Source organism: Triticum dicoccoides, chromosome 7A (assembly GCF_002162155.2).
Source record: "Triticum dicoccoides isolate Atlit2015 ecotype Zavitan chromosome 7A, WEW_v2.0, whole genome shotgun sequence".
Classification (NCBI taxonomy): Eukaryota; Viridiplantae; Streptophyta; class Magnoliopsida; order Poales; family Poaceae; genus Triticum; species Triticum dicoccoides.
The window spans coordinates 46,593,921-46,608,634 of NC_041392.1; the positions used below are offsets into that span (position 1 = coordinate 46,593,921).

At 43.9% G+C, this 14,714-nt stretch overlaps 2 protein-coding genes and 2 non-coding genes across 4 annotated transcripts; 2 read left to right on the top strand and 2 right to left on the bottom strand.

The window, feature by feature from the left end:
* Window positions 1-712: 712 nt before the first annotated feature.
* LOC119333028 lies at window positions 713-3,825 on the top strand. Its single transcript, XM_037606071.1, has 4 exons — window positions 713-835; window positions 1,081-1,206; window positions 1,813-1,893; window positions 2,570-3,825. Exons 1-4 carry the CDS (start codon window positions 713-715, stop codon window positions 3,773-3,775), a joined length of 1,536 nt encoding a protein of 511 aa, XP_037461968.1. The 3' UTR covers window positions 3,776-3,825.
* Window positions 1,457-1,529, bottom strand: TRNAA-AGC. The gene has a single exon. It is a non-coding gene; the product is annotated as a tRNA-Ala (tRNA).
* Window positions 3,826-5,273: 1,448 nt separating the features above from the next.
* TRNAA-AGC lies at window positions 5,274-5,346 on the bottom strand. Its single transcript has one exon. It is a non-coding gene; the product is annotated as a tRNA-Ala (tRNA).
* Window positions 5,347-9,372: 4,026 nt separating this feature from the next.
* Window positions 9,373-10,698, top strand: LOC119333030 (F-box/LRR-repeat protein At2g43260-like). The gene is made up of 2 exons (XM_037606073.1): window positions 9,373-10,271; window positions 10,464-10,698. The coding sequence occupies exons 1-2, from the start codon at window positions 9,373-9,375 to the stop codon at window positions 10,696-10,698; spliced, it is 1,134 nt and encodes a 377-aa protein (XP_037461970.1).
* The last annotated feature ends 4,016 nt before the right edge of the window (window positions 10,699-14,714 follow it).

A 14,714-nucleotide genomic window follows, 5' to 3' on the forward strand; every position in this document is an offset into this window, starting at 1 on the left:
GATTTGGAGTTTGCAAAAGTAAAAATGAAGATAGTATTTCTTCACACTCATAACTGAATTAGTTTGGATTTTTACTGTATCCGTTCTGAAAAAGAAATGAAAAAAGAATATTGGAGAAGTGGGGTATCGATCCCCATACCTCTCGCATGCTAAGCAAGCACTCTACCATCTGAGCTACATCCCCTTGTTGACAACCGAAAGAAGGTGAGAATGCCAAAGGCATCCGGATTAACTTTGATCCTTGGATGTCTCAATTACGAAAGACAGTGATGTGGTTCAAGCCTTCAGGTTGATAGGTAATTGGGCTATTGCGTCGAAAGGATGGAGTACTGGTGTCTTCGGATCATTGCTCGCTGAAGCGGGGCTGCAAATTATGATGGTGTTGGATCATCTCTTCGAATGACTTTGTTGTCTTTGCTGCTTGTTCTGGATGGCTAGTTCTTTCTTTTGTTATGCATATTCCTTGTCATTTGGTCATCCTCGTCTATGTCGCTCTTACTATATAATAGTTGACTCTGTTTAGAATGTCATTCTCGTCTGGATCACGAGAGTCTGAGCGCTGCAGATGGGTGCGTTTTGGTGGTGTAGCAAGACTTCTTATGAACTATCATGTCTTGCTGTTTATGTCAGTAGTAGTCACTAGTCAGTGTTTGAATGTTGTATATATCGTTGTTTAGAACTATTTATTGTCTCGAACTACTGGTGGGCTAAAATGTTCGTGTACGTCATCCTCACTGCTTCCTCCATGTCCGTGTACGTCATCCTCATCATGGTCGTCCTACATCAGCAGCCGGCGTCCAACTTCGTGTTGATGGGCGCAGGTTCCCACCTTGAGGTTATGGATGAAATACCCAATTGTCCAAAAAGAACTGACTCTTTTTACTATTGCACTGCTTTTGTTTTCGTTTGTGCTCACGTTTTTGTTTTTTTCCCTTTATGTGTAATATACAAAAAGGACTATGCCCATGCTTGTAAATTTGGAGTTTGCAAAAGTAAAAATGAAGATAGTATTTCTTCACACTCATAACTGAATTAGTTTGGATTTTTACTGTATCCATTCTGAAAAAGAAATGAAAAAAGAATATGTTTGTGTACGTCATCCTCACTGCTTCCTCCATGTCCGTGTACGTCATCCTCATCATGGTCGTCCTACATCAGCAGCCGGCGTCCAACTTCGTGTTGATGGGCGCAGGTTCCCACCTTGAGGTTATGGATGAAATACCCAATTGTCCAAAGAGAACTGACTCTTTTTACTATTGCACTGCTTTTGTTTTCGTTTGTGCTCATGTTTTTGTTTTTTCCCTTTATGTGTAATATACAAAAAGGACTATGCCCATGCTTGTAAGATTTGGAGTTTGCAAAAGTAAAAATGAAGATAGTATTTCTTCACACTCATAACTGAATTAGTTTGGACTTTTACTGTATCCGTTCTGAAAAAGAAATGAAAAAAGAATATTGGAGAAGTGGGGTATCGATCCCCATACCTCTCGCATGCTAAGCGAGCGCTCTACCATCTGAGCTACATCCCCTTGTTGACAAATCTTAATTAACAGACTTGATCACCATTTCCGTAGCTACATCACCAGCAGACATCATTGGCAAGGCTGCATTGCACCGCCCATCCTCCGCCGCCGCCACCGAGAAAACTCCACCCTACCCCTCGTTTTCGCTCCCAAGTCCTTCCCCGGGAAGCTTTCTTTCAACCAAGATTTCAGCCGTGGCGTGGTGAGTCTCTCCGGCGCCAGGTTAGGTTGTTTTTGGGTGCCTTCTTATTCGTCCTTTTCCTCACTCGACCCTTTGCTCTGCCCTCAGATCGTCCAGTCCAGAGACGCCGCCGAGAACAGAACACCGTCGCGGCACCGCCGGCAATCCGCCACCAGAGTCCGCTCCAGAGTAAAATCCCCTCGCCTCTCTCTCTCTCTGAACATTAGCCGATATGTATATATAGATCGCCGAAGCGGCTACTGTTTCTTGCCCCCAATCCGCCGCCCGATCTGCCTTTCTCCTTCCTTTTTCCATGCGTCGAGTGATTTCTTGTTTCCTGCCGCTTTAGCTCTAGGCCGAGATCTACATTTTCTTCTTCTTCTGGTCGCTGAGCACGGACCAGAACGGATTTGGCGCTCGGTCCTACTGCTGGGCTTTGAGCTCATTATGCTCTAAGTGATATTGAAATTCTATATATAATTTTGTAACAAAAATTGTTGATAGTAAATTGTACGTTTTAGAAATATATTAGATATCTGTAAATGTCACAATAAAAATTGTAGATAGTTGAATTTACATTTGATTGTATAACCATGTTGCAATAAACAAATGTAAAATAGAGTGCCCCATTGCTCGCATATTCCGATTATGACCATGCCTACAGATCAATAGCTCCATGACAGCAAATGCAAATAAATTATACTTCTAGTACTTTCAAAAGAAATTGAAATTTTTTGTTTCCTCAGAAGAAAAGGGAATTTCTTCACAAAATCTCACACCGAGTGTTTTTATTAGCAAATCCCTTTTCTTCTTTTTTCACGCGGCATCGTAATGTTTTGCTTCTTGTTCTTTTTCTTCTTATCAGGGAGCAATCAGCATGGCGGACAGCAGCGGCACAACCGTCTTTGACAACCTGCCGGAGTGGCTCGTCGTCGACCAGATCCTTGTCCGGTTGCCGCCCAAAGACATACTCCACTGCCGCGCCGTCCGCAAGTCGTGGCTCAGCGGTACTTCCACCAACACATTCATTCGTGATCATCACCGCCGTCAGCCCTCGTTCCCCATCATCAAACACCATAAGGGCATCTGCCGCCTCACCGGAGCCTCCAATGAACGAAAGATACAGCCCGTCCGATATGCACGCTATTTTTCAAGCAACAACGTTACACTCCATGCCGCCTGTGATGGCCTCCTCATCATGTCGCAGCAGCGATCCGATTTCCGCATCTGCAACCCGACCACCCGCAAGTGTGCTTCCCTGCCACATCCCCCGTCACGACCAGGCTCCAGGTTTGTCGACGTAGTTGGCTTCTACCAGCACACCACATCTGGAGAACACCGGGTGCTCTGGGTGTCAGTCCCGATACCCGTCATTAGAGCAATTAGAGCGACTGGTCCTCAGGGGGCAGACATGGCAATTGAGTTGCCCGATTACTTGGTCCTCACCGTGGGATCGGACCAGCCAAGATGCATCCAGTGGCCGACTATTTCAAAACAAGAGTTTCTTGATATCCGGTCCTCCAGAAATCCACCAGTCCACCATCGTGGTAGCCTGCACTGGGCAATGGGTATCAATATAACTGTATTTGACACCATAGCTGAGACGTTCCGGCGGATGAGCTGCCCGGCACGGTTGGAGAACACCCATATGTGGTCGCCTGACTCATTGTCGGATATGGGCGGCGCCCTTGCTTTGTGCCGCTCCGCCCCTGACTGCGTCACTTTTGATATTTGGGTGTTGCAGGACTATGATGCCGAGACCTGGGGCTTTCAATATCAGATTAACTTGTTAGCAATGGAGGTATCGCCACCGATTGATTTGGGCATCATGCTTGTCCCTATGACCACCCTGATCAATGAGCGTGAGCTGTTGATCCAGCAGCGTCTTAGCCGTTTATTGCATTGTGAAATTGACGGTGTGTCTTTAAGAGATGTGGAAAGTGAAGAGCATGAATACCACCTGCTGCCACTTACTACCCATTGCCTCCAAGAGAGCATGATTTCACTTCCATTGTTTGAGACGCAAGAAAATGCTGTGAACAAGGAGGCTCCATTCGTCATAGTGCTATAAAGATACCTTGCTCCATCTTAATGCTTTGGACTTGTTGTCTGCTGTGCCCTTGGGATATCTATCCCTTACGAGCCATGTGTTTTTTTTATTACCTTTTAGTACTACTAATAGAACTGAACACTTTGTATGTCTGAAGTAGCACTTCTCCTATCATCAATTCGTGATTGTTATGCTATCTTGAGCACCATGTTGATGTTCTAACTTCTAAACAATTGAGTATCTATGCTATGAAAGTGTTCTGCTGTTCCCCCCTGTTTACTTTCAGTTTGCACTGTTAACTATCACGAAAGGCATGATTGCACTTGATTGTTAATTCCTTCATGAGAAGTTATGGCATTTTAGTTGTTGAAATGGTTGGTTCAGATGCTCCCTTCTGTAGCTTAATATTTCGACCTTTCATGTTCCCTGGCATATTTGGGAAGCTGGTTGTGTGTCTGATTGTTGCTTAACCGTTGTTAAAATATTGGCAGGTGCTTGTTTCATTGACTTTCACCATTTGACAGAAAAGAGCTTGACTGTTGGTTATTGTATCCAATTTTATTTTTTTTGAGTTGGTTGCGAGATCTTATGGGTTTCACCTCTAGCCCACCCCAACTTGTTTGGGACTAAAGGCTTTGTTGTTGTTGTTGTTGTTGTTGTTGGTAGTAACAAGTTACGAAACGGTCGGAGAAAATAGATTGGTACTTTCTGTCCTGCTTGCTGCTTTTGTGGCGCTATGTTGATCAGCATGTTACCGTCCACTTTGAGGCTGGCGTGTTATTTTTCTGCGAGGCTGTTGTTGCATGTCTCGGCGCTACTGTTAGCTTGTTATGGTTTGACCTGCTGAGAGCTGAAACCGACGTATCCACCTTCAGGACGATGAAAAGCGATCTACATTTACATGATTCCGAGATGGTAAAAGATATAAAGTCAAAGTGCTAAGGAACGCATGGTGAACAACCAGCAGGAGCACGGTAATCCCGGACGAGTAGGAACCAGAGGAACTCAGGAACTGAATGTTAGTCAGTACTGCCTCCTTGATTGATATTGTTCAACACTGATCATTTGTTCGGGAATGTTAGTCAATACTTCAGGAACTGAATTTGTTGATAGATGCTGTGATCAGGAGCCTGTTGTGTAGATAAGGGCTGTTCTTTTTCCTGAAATCTGGATGCTGTATTGGTGAGATTGACTGACTGAATAAATTTGGTTGGGTGTAAGGCTGAACATACAGACGAGTTTTCTGTTTTCTGGAATGCTGTAACTGTCTCCGAGTATCATTTTGCTCCTCCTTTTTTTTAGAAAAAGGACGGTAACAAAATCATGATGGTGGTATTTTGCTCTTTTGGCCTGTGATTATTGTAATCACACTTGCTTTGGTATGCAGCAAATTTTTGTGCGCATGTTTTTCCTTCTATGTCTAAAAGGAGTCTGCCCACGTTCGTAAGATTTGGAGTTTGCAAATATTTGCAGTGCACAATCCACAGTATATATTTCAGTTCTGCATTAAAAAAATGAATGGAGAAGTGGGGTATCGATCCCCATACCTCTCGCATGCTAAGCGAGCGCTCTACCATCTGAGCTACATCCCCACGATGTCACAAAAGTAGATTTAGATTTATTACTTGTAGATCTTGCACTGCAGAGTGCAGACTAATATGTATTGTAGATGGTGCCATTGGCCTATTCAGTTTATGCAGTGCTCAAAACCTAAAGGATGATTACCTGATTTTAAAGCCTTTAGAGATATGTGTATTGTGATTAATATTAGAGAGAAATGACAAATAAGATCAAGTGTGGTCTTTATCGATGATGATAATTACTTGTCTGTATCAAAATATAAGACATTTTTGTAGTTCAATTTTAATACCTAGGTAGTACTATTTATACCATGGCAAGGGGAGATGCGAGTGAACGTCGCTTCCTTTGTAAAGTTGTAACAACTCGACGATTCCATCAATGTCGCTTCCATTATAATATTATCTTGACCTTTTTCTTATTTTTTGAGTATGACATATTCGATTTGACTGATAATTTGTGAAAAAACACTCGAATATGTTAACCAAACAAATAGTGCAAACACCATTAGAAAAATAGAGAAATTACATTGAAGCGCTTGGGGCCCATCGTCTTCATCCCCTTGAATAGGCCAATGGCACAACACCGCCTATCGCTCCAATGTAGAAAGCCAGTCGGCCCGTCGTTGTTGATTGCAGAAGGAAGTTATGAAATCCACAGTTCTATAGGATCAGCCCCTGGAGAAGAAGTTGTCATTGCGGAAGAGCCACATATCCACGAACCAGCTCATGCTAGCTCCGGAGGCAGCATTGACATGATGGAGATTAAGTCCCAGGACCAAACTACAATGATAAACTGCCACAACCTCCGTTGTGCCAACAAATCCTGCAAACTATAACCTCGACATTCGTAATATTTGGCAGCAAAATACGCCATTGCTGCCGCCGCAGGCAACACCACCTAGACGAGAGACTCAAGGATACCTTGTTCACCAGATCCGAAAAATCGTCCATTGATCATGTTCCAATTAGTTGCAATGGAACAACATCCATGGGAAGTCCATGTCATATGAATCATGTGTTTTTCCTCCATGTTCTTAATTCTGAAATCATACCCCTGAAAAAAAATCATAATTTTCTGATTTTCCTTTTGTGAATGTTCATGAGGTATGTATCTACAACCCCTACAAAAGTCAGATCCAAATTCAAAAATACACATTGAGAAACAAAAATGATAAATCTAGCATGAATAGTTCACAAAAAGACAAAAGCAAAATTGACGCTATTCACATTTGCATTTGCCTTTTTTTTCTTCTCAATGTGCATTTCAAATTTGAACAAGAAAATTTTAGGGAAAGACATATTCCTTATGAGCATTAACATATTTTCCCAAAAAATTGAAACAATTAAAATTGTTTTTTTCTAAATGAGATCATGGTAGTGTACGTGGAAGTTGGTATGATACTCTCGGGGTTTCCCACTGCCACCGCCTACGATTGCACGGATACTTCAGAAATTACGCATATCCAACTGAATACTATCCCAGATACGTATCTCATACGTAGCCTTTTATTTTTTTAATTTAAAAAAAGAGTAAAATAATGTTTGATACTCGTGGGATGCTGTTGCGATACGATTTGGATACATGAAACCCTTTGTTCAAGTGAAATCCCCTCAAGAGTAAAGGCACATTTTTTGAAGATTCCGACATCGGCACGAGTTCATGTCAAAAGGCGTGAATGTCGATATTCTTGTTCAGTTGAAAGATGAGGCAAGAGAGAGAGAGAGAGAGAGAGAGAGCCGATGGACTGATTGACGGTAGCAAACTTAGAGAAATCCCACTGTCAGCTTGGTAAGCTACCTACAAAAATTTGCAATAAAAAAAGTGGACCAAATGCAAGAAAAAAGTGGCAATTCTATTTGAGGCATGAACATAGGAAAACGCTCGCTTTCCACCGGCTGATAACGCGCAGGCATCAGCCGCCTCCCATGCCAACCACATATCCAGGCGGGAGCCCACTGCAACGTCCCTTTTTTTCTGAGCGCACCCGCCGCCGCGAAACCAACCAACACGTTGCTTGTTTTGTCTGCTCTTTCTTCCTTGAGCTACAGATACGTCCACTGTCAAATGCTACTGACTTGTTTATAATTTTTTAGAATGGAGACACACTGCCATGCCATGTACTAGTAGTCTAGTACTGGCTACTAGTACCTTTTTTATATGTAAAAAAATAGATACGGTGTTGTGTTCACTGCCATGCCATGTACTACCTTTGGAACAAGTTTTTGCAACAACGGTGTTGTTGCGGAACGACGGCAGCGAACGAAGACCGTACCAATGCGCGATGCGATGGGAGATATTATTGCAATTTTTGTTGTTGCAATTTTTGCAACAAGGATCTTGTTACAGAAAATTAGATACGGCGGGAGGTGTGTTTGTAATTTTTGCAACAAGGGTCTGGTTGTAGAAAATTAGAGAAGAGGTTTTGCAACAGCTGACTTGTTGCAAGAAATTAGGGAAGAGGAGGTTTCATAACAAAGCTCTTTTTACAGGAAATTAGAGAAGAATAGGTTTCGCAAGAAGAGGGTCTTGTTGCAGAAAATTAGAGAAGAAGAAGTTTTGCAACAACAGATTTGTTGCAGGAAATTAGAGAAGAGGAGGTTTCACAATAAAGGTCTTATTGCAGGAATTTAGAGAAGAGAAGGTTTCACAACAAGAGTATTGTTACAGAAAATTAGAGAAACGAAACGGACCGCTCGCTTCACACTATCAGAGGAAGAAGTGCAACAACCGGCTTGTTGCAATTCGGGGCGCGTACGATTGGGGGAGATCTGATGGCTAATTCTATGTCTATCGGACGGTACAAGAGGTGGTTGATATTTTAGCGCTATCCGCCGGCGGACGGGCAGCGTCGCCCACACCATGAACATATCCCCGTATCCTAGTTTAGTTTTCAGAAAAATTGGCTTATCCGACGTATTTCCGTATCACGTCTCCGATACGTATCAAGTATTCACGCTGGTATCCCCAACCCACTAGGGTTCAAATCCTGGTGCTCGCATTATTCCTGGATTTATTTCAGGATTTCCGGCGATGCGCTTTCAGTGGGAGGAGACGTTCCCGTCGACGACGAGGCGCCTACGGTGACTTTGTAAATCTCAAGATGATATGCCGGCTCAGTCTCTCGGAGGTGCTCATAGGGTAGGGTGTGCGTGTGTGTGTTCATGGGGATGAATGTATGTGCGTGTATATGAGCGCTTGTGTCTATAATGATGCTAAAAAAAAGTATTCACGCTAGCGTCGTCAAGAAGACAACACTCTGGCCGCCATTTTTCCTCGGGATTTTCGCTCCCAAAACCGCCCGCTCACTGCCATCTTCACCGGGAAGCTTTCGGGCGTGACTGCGTGGTGACTCTATCCGCCCGTGCAGAGGAAGGGTTTCTATTAATTGCTGGTCTAATATCTCCGCCCCACCCAGATCGTCCGTGTCCTCCCGTCCAGAGCCGCCGCCGGGAACAGAGCACCGTCGCGGTGCCGCCGGAAATCGCCGCCAGAGCCCGCTCCAGAGTAAACCCCCTCGGCTCTTTCCGCCCATTCTCTCCTTTAGTTTAAGCCGGTAGATCCATAGATCGCCGGAGCAGTTGTTTCTTCTTGCGCCAAATCCGTCCATTTTCTCCGGAATCACTGGAGCGTTTTTTTTTTGGTTCCCCACCGCACCTTCTACTGCTGGGCTTTGAGCTCATCAGGATGGTGCTTTTTCATATTTTTAGCGAATTTTCCATATTAGGTTTGTGTAGATTGTACAATTAAAATGGTTATACTACTATCTTTTACATACATTTTAGATACATGAATGTTAGGATCAGAGGGCGTGTACAACATGAATGCAAATAGTACAGTCTACATTTTTCTTAGCGTCAAGGGCGCAACAATTTGTTAGTGCAAAGATATGGGGAAACAGCACCGACGATCTTTGTCACAGAGGAACATAACACAAAATACCACCCGGAGTGATTTCTTAGCAGATCCCTTTTCATCTTTTTCGAGCGCTGTACTAATGTTTGATTCTTCTTCTTTTTCCCTGTCAGCGAGCAATCAGCATGCAGGGCAGCAGCAGCGTGACCGCCTTCGACGACCTGCCCGAGTGGCTCGTCGTTGACGAGATCCTTGTCCGCTTGCCGCCCAAGGATGTGCTCCGCTGCCGTGCCGTTCGCAAGTCGTGGCGCAGCGGCACATCCACCGATGCGTTCATCCTCGGACACCACCGTCGCCAGCCCTCGCTTCCCATCATCCAACACAAATTGGGCATCTGCCGCGTCGTCGGAGGCTGCAATGATCTAAAGATACGGCCTGTCATCCGGTATGAAGGCTCCTTGACAAAATTCCAACTCCAAGCCGCCTGTGATGGCCTCCTCATCGTGTCGCAGCAAGCCAATTTCTTCATCTGCAATCCAGCCACCCTCAAGTGTGCTTCACTGCCACGTCCTCCACTACGGCCACGCTTCAGTTTCATCGACGTAGTCGGCTTCTACCGGCACCACACATCTGGAGAACACCGGATACTCTGGGTGTCATACACGAAACCCATTAGGATTTACGAGACATTTCAGTTGCCTGATTACTTTATCCACGCGGTGGGATCGAGCCAGCCAAGATGCATCCAATGGCCGACAGTTTCAGAACAAAAGTATTTTCCTGCTACCCGGTCTGCCGATTGTCCGCCAGTCCACCATCGTGGTAGCCTGCACTGGCTAATGGGCCTCAACATAACAGTATTTGACACCGTAGCCGAGACATTCCGGCAGATGAGCCGCCCAACACAGTTGGGCGATATGGTGTCATTGTTGGATATGGGCGAGGCCCTTGCTTTGTGCCACGTCGCCCCTGACTGCGCCACATTAGATGTTTGGGTGTTGCAGGTCTATGATGCCGGGACCTGGGGCTTTCACTACCGGATTGACCTGTTAGGGATGGAGGCATCACCACCGATTAATTGGATGTTCCAATCTATCCCTAGGATGCATAGTTTTAAATAGCGCGCTAAGCATCTTAGCGGCGGACCTCTTCCAAATGCTATAGCGTGCTATAGCGGAGCTATAGCGCGCTATTTGAAATGTTTGTTCATTTGTTTGGATCAAAGTCTCTTAGCGCAAGCCCTTTTGTAAACGCTATAGCGGGCTATTTAAAACAGTGCTAGGATGGCTCTGATCAATGAGCGTGAGCTGTTGATCCAGAGGCATATTCACCATCTGTTGCATTGTGACATTGATGGTGTGTTTTTAGGTAATGTGGAAAGCGAAGAGCGTTTATCCTGCTGGGCACTTACTCGGCATTGCCTCCAAGAGAGCATGATTTCACTTCCATTGTTTGAGATGCAGGAAGAAGAAGCTGTGAACCAGGAGCCCCCATTCTCCATTGTGTTATAAAGATGCCGTGCTCCATGTTAATGCTTTGTTCTAGTTGTTTGCTGTGCCCATAGAGTATCTGTCCCATATGGGCCATGCTTGTATTCTTACCATTCAGTACTTTGATGTTGTAACTTGTAACTTCTAAACAATGGAGTATCTACAGAATCGTTTACTGTTCTCCCCTCTCATGTTTACTTTCAGCTTGCAATGTTAAAAACAACGAATGGCGTGGTTGCAGTTTGGAATGGCCGATTCCTCCATGAGATGTTATGGCATTTTTTTGTTGAAATGGATACTATAGTTATTCCTTTCTGTAGCTTAATATTTTGATGTTTCATGTTCAGTACACACATTGGTCCTATTGCTTTTGGCATCTGGTCGCGTGACTCTTTGTGTAGAGATGTCTTTTTTCAGGTATATTTGAGAAGCTGGCTGTGATTTTGTGCTCACCATGGTTTTGTCTCTGATTGTTACTACAGCAGTAAGTAATTTGTTCACCACTACTGTTTTGTGTCTGATTGCTGCTTCAGTACAGCTATTTTTAAAAAGAAACCGACAAGTATTTTCTTTCATTGACTAACCATTCGGAGAAAAGAGCTTTGCTGTTGCTTTTGTGTCCAGGGTTCCCTTTCTTTTGAAAGGCATAAGTTACAAGATATGTCTTCTTAATCATCATCTTGTAGTCTGCTGGAAGGCTGGTGATAGTGGTGCCTCAAGGATCCGCGGTGCAGGTAAAACTGTCCATTCGGGCCACCAAATGCATCAAAGCTGCATCTGCGCTCATGCTGTGCAGGCCCATCCATGGTTTTGTGTTTGATTGTTAATCCAGTACATGCATTGTCATTTTTTTCCCGTTATGAACCATTATTAGTTGACTTTCACCTGCTGGGAGAAAAGGCTTTGGTGATATCCTGGAACCTTTGCGGGGGTCTTTTCTTTCCTGCTTGCTGCTTTTGGATCTAGGGTTTGGTGCTATCTTGATCAGCATGCTATGGTTTGCTGGAATGCGCTGCTGCTAGGTTGTTTTGGTTTGAAGCCTGTGTATTGGTTCCATTTTCATCGGAATGGAAGCGACATCAGTTTCAGTGATTCCCTCAACAAAAGAAAACATCAATTTCAGTGATGTTCAGTGACATTTGGTGAAGCATATATAAAGATGAACATCGATCAATTGTTCAGGAATGTATGATGGTGCATGGTGGTGTATCTGCAGTTCTTTTTCCGGATTGAACAATTATTAGCACCGGAAAATTACTAAGTATCCAAGATAATGATAAGTTTTATCTCTGATTTTATTTTATCCTCTCACGTCCTTCAGCGAGACGTGAATATGTCGACGTCTGTTGTACATTACTAATGTTTTCCTTTTTCTTTTCTACTTATCAGCATGCCGAACAGCAGCGGCGCGACTGTGCTCGACGGCCGACCAGAGTAGCTTGTTGTTGGCGAGATCTTCATCTGGCTGCCCTCTAGAAACGTACTCCGCTGCCGCGTGGTCTGCAAGTCGTGGCTCAGCAGTACTTCCACCGACGTGCCCATCCTCAACCACCATCGCCGTCAGGCCTCGCTTCCCATCATCAAACATGGAGATGGCATCTACCGCTCTGCCGTCCTTAGTGTTGCCAGTGTGGAGCCTCAATTGGTCAGAAGATACGGTTGGTCATCCGATGCACATTTGACACAATTATACACCATGCCGTGTGTGATGGCCTCCTGATCATCTCGTCGCAGCAACCCAGCCACCCACAAATGTGCGTCCGTGCCACATCCTCCACGACGGCCAGGCATGAATATAGTCGGGGTTCTACGGGCACCATACATCTGGATAACACCGGGTGCTCTGGGTATCATACTCGATAACCACCAGGAGTGACATCACAGTTGAGTTGCCTGATTACTTCGTGCTCACGGTTGGTTCGGACCAGCCAAATGCATTAAATGGTGGATAGTTTCAGAAGAGACTTTATCACTACCTGGTCTTCCCACTGTCCACCAGTCCACCTTCGTAGTAATCTGCATTGGGCAACGGACCTCAACATATTGGTATTTGACACCGTAGCTGAGACATTCTGGCAGATAGCTGCCCAGGACAGTTTGGCGATCTGCGGTCATTGTTGGATATGGGCTGTGCCCTTCCTTTGTGCCGTGCCATCCTTAACTGTGGGGTCATTGTTGGATATGGACTATGATGTTGAGACATGGGGCTTTCAATACCGGATTACCTTGTTAGAGATGGAGACATCACTACTGATTAATTCGGGGATGGGATTTTACCCTACGGTGGCTATGATTAACGAGCATGAGCTGTTGATTGAGAAGCATCTTCGTCTGTTGCATTGTGACATTGATGGTGTTTTATAGGAAATTTGGGATTTGAAGAGTATGGGTACAGCTTGACTCTTACTGGACATCGCCTCCAAGAGAGCCTGTCTTCACATCCAATGTTTCAGACACGAGAAGAAGTTGTATCTCCATACCCCATGGTGGTATAAGATGCCCTGCTCCAACTTAATGTTTTCGACTACTTGTTCACCTGTTGTGCCCTGGGAGCATCTATCTCACATGAACTTAACTACTCCCTCCGTCCAATAATATAAGAGCGTTTTTGACACTAGTGTAATGTCAAAGACGCTCTTATATTATGAGATGGAGGGAGTATTTGTATGGCGGAGCAGCACTTCTTCTGCGATCACCATTTGGTGCTTGTTATGCTATCTTGAGCGTCCTGCTAATCTTCTATATCTAAATAGCTAGCCCCCACTAACATATTTCTCTCAACATACAAGCATGCCACATCATCAAGCAACATGCATGGCAAAAGGCCCACCACAACATGCATTCATGCACATGAAAATGTCCACCTCAACATGCAAACATATATTAAATATTTTACAATACATTAATCAAACACAATAAAGCGTATGAATTTGCAATTTTAGTTTACGTAATATCACTATTCACGTTCCATAGAAATCACATATCATCGAAATGTATTGCAAATATTCCTGCAACAACGTGCGGAGTATCATCTAGTGTTCTAAACGGTGGAGCATCTATGACATAGACCTGTTGTACTGTTCTCCCCTGATTATTTTCAGCTTGCATTGTTAAAAAGCACGAATGACACAGTTGCAGTATGAAATGCTGGTTCCTTGGCGAGAAGTTATGTCATTGTAGCTGTTGAAATGGAGGGTTCAGATACTCCCTTCTGTAGCTTAATATTTGACTCTTTAATGTTCAGTGCACACTTTGATCCTGCTGATTTCGGTAACTGGCCGCTCCTTATCTTTGTGTGGAGATATCTTTTTAGCAGGCATATTTCGGAAGCTGCACTTGATTTGGTGCTCAGCAGCATGATTTACTACAGTGGCAAGTGATTTGATCACTAACCACTGTTATGTGTCAGATTGCTACTTCAATACTATGACTATTGTTTTTGTTTTCTGGGAAGTACGGACTTTGTTCAGGATATAATCTTTGGTTATAGATACGTCCAGAACCGGGTAAATGGTGGTTGGAATACGTTATGGACTTTGGTTGATTGACTTTCACCTGTTGGGAGAAAAAAGGTTGGTACTTTGGTGATATATATAAATGTTGCAAGTGTGGTCTTTCTTTGCTGCTGCTTATGTGACCAGGATTAGTATTGGCTAACGCTTTTGTTCATCATAGTGGAACCTGGTTTTGTTCCTTTTATTTCACCCAAAACAATGGACCGCGTAAGTGTACTAATTTTTTATCTGGATGAAGATTTGTAGCTTGCATGGTGACAGTTTTACCATGATGTTTCCATTATCTATCTACAAAAATTAGTGATAATTAAGCCGATTCAGATGTAGGACTTGAACTTACAAAAAATTAATTGAATTTTTTTTTAAAAATGCGCATACAGGGAGTCGAACCCTGGTTTGATACCGTGGGAGGGTACTATGATACCACTACACCAGATGCGCTTTCATGTTCTACACTTTTGGTACAGGTAGATTTCCATTCCAGAGTACTCAGACCTGCAAAGAAAAAAAGAGAAACAGAAA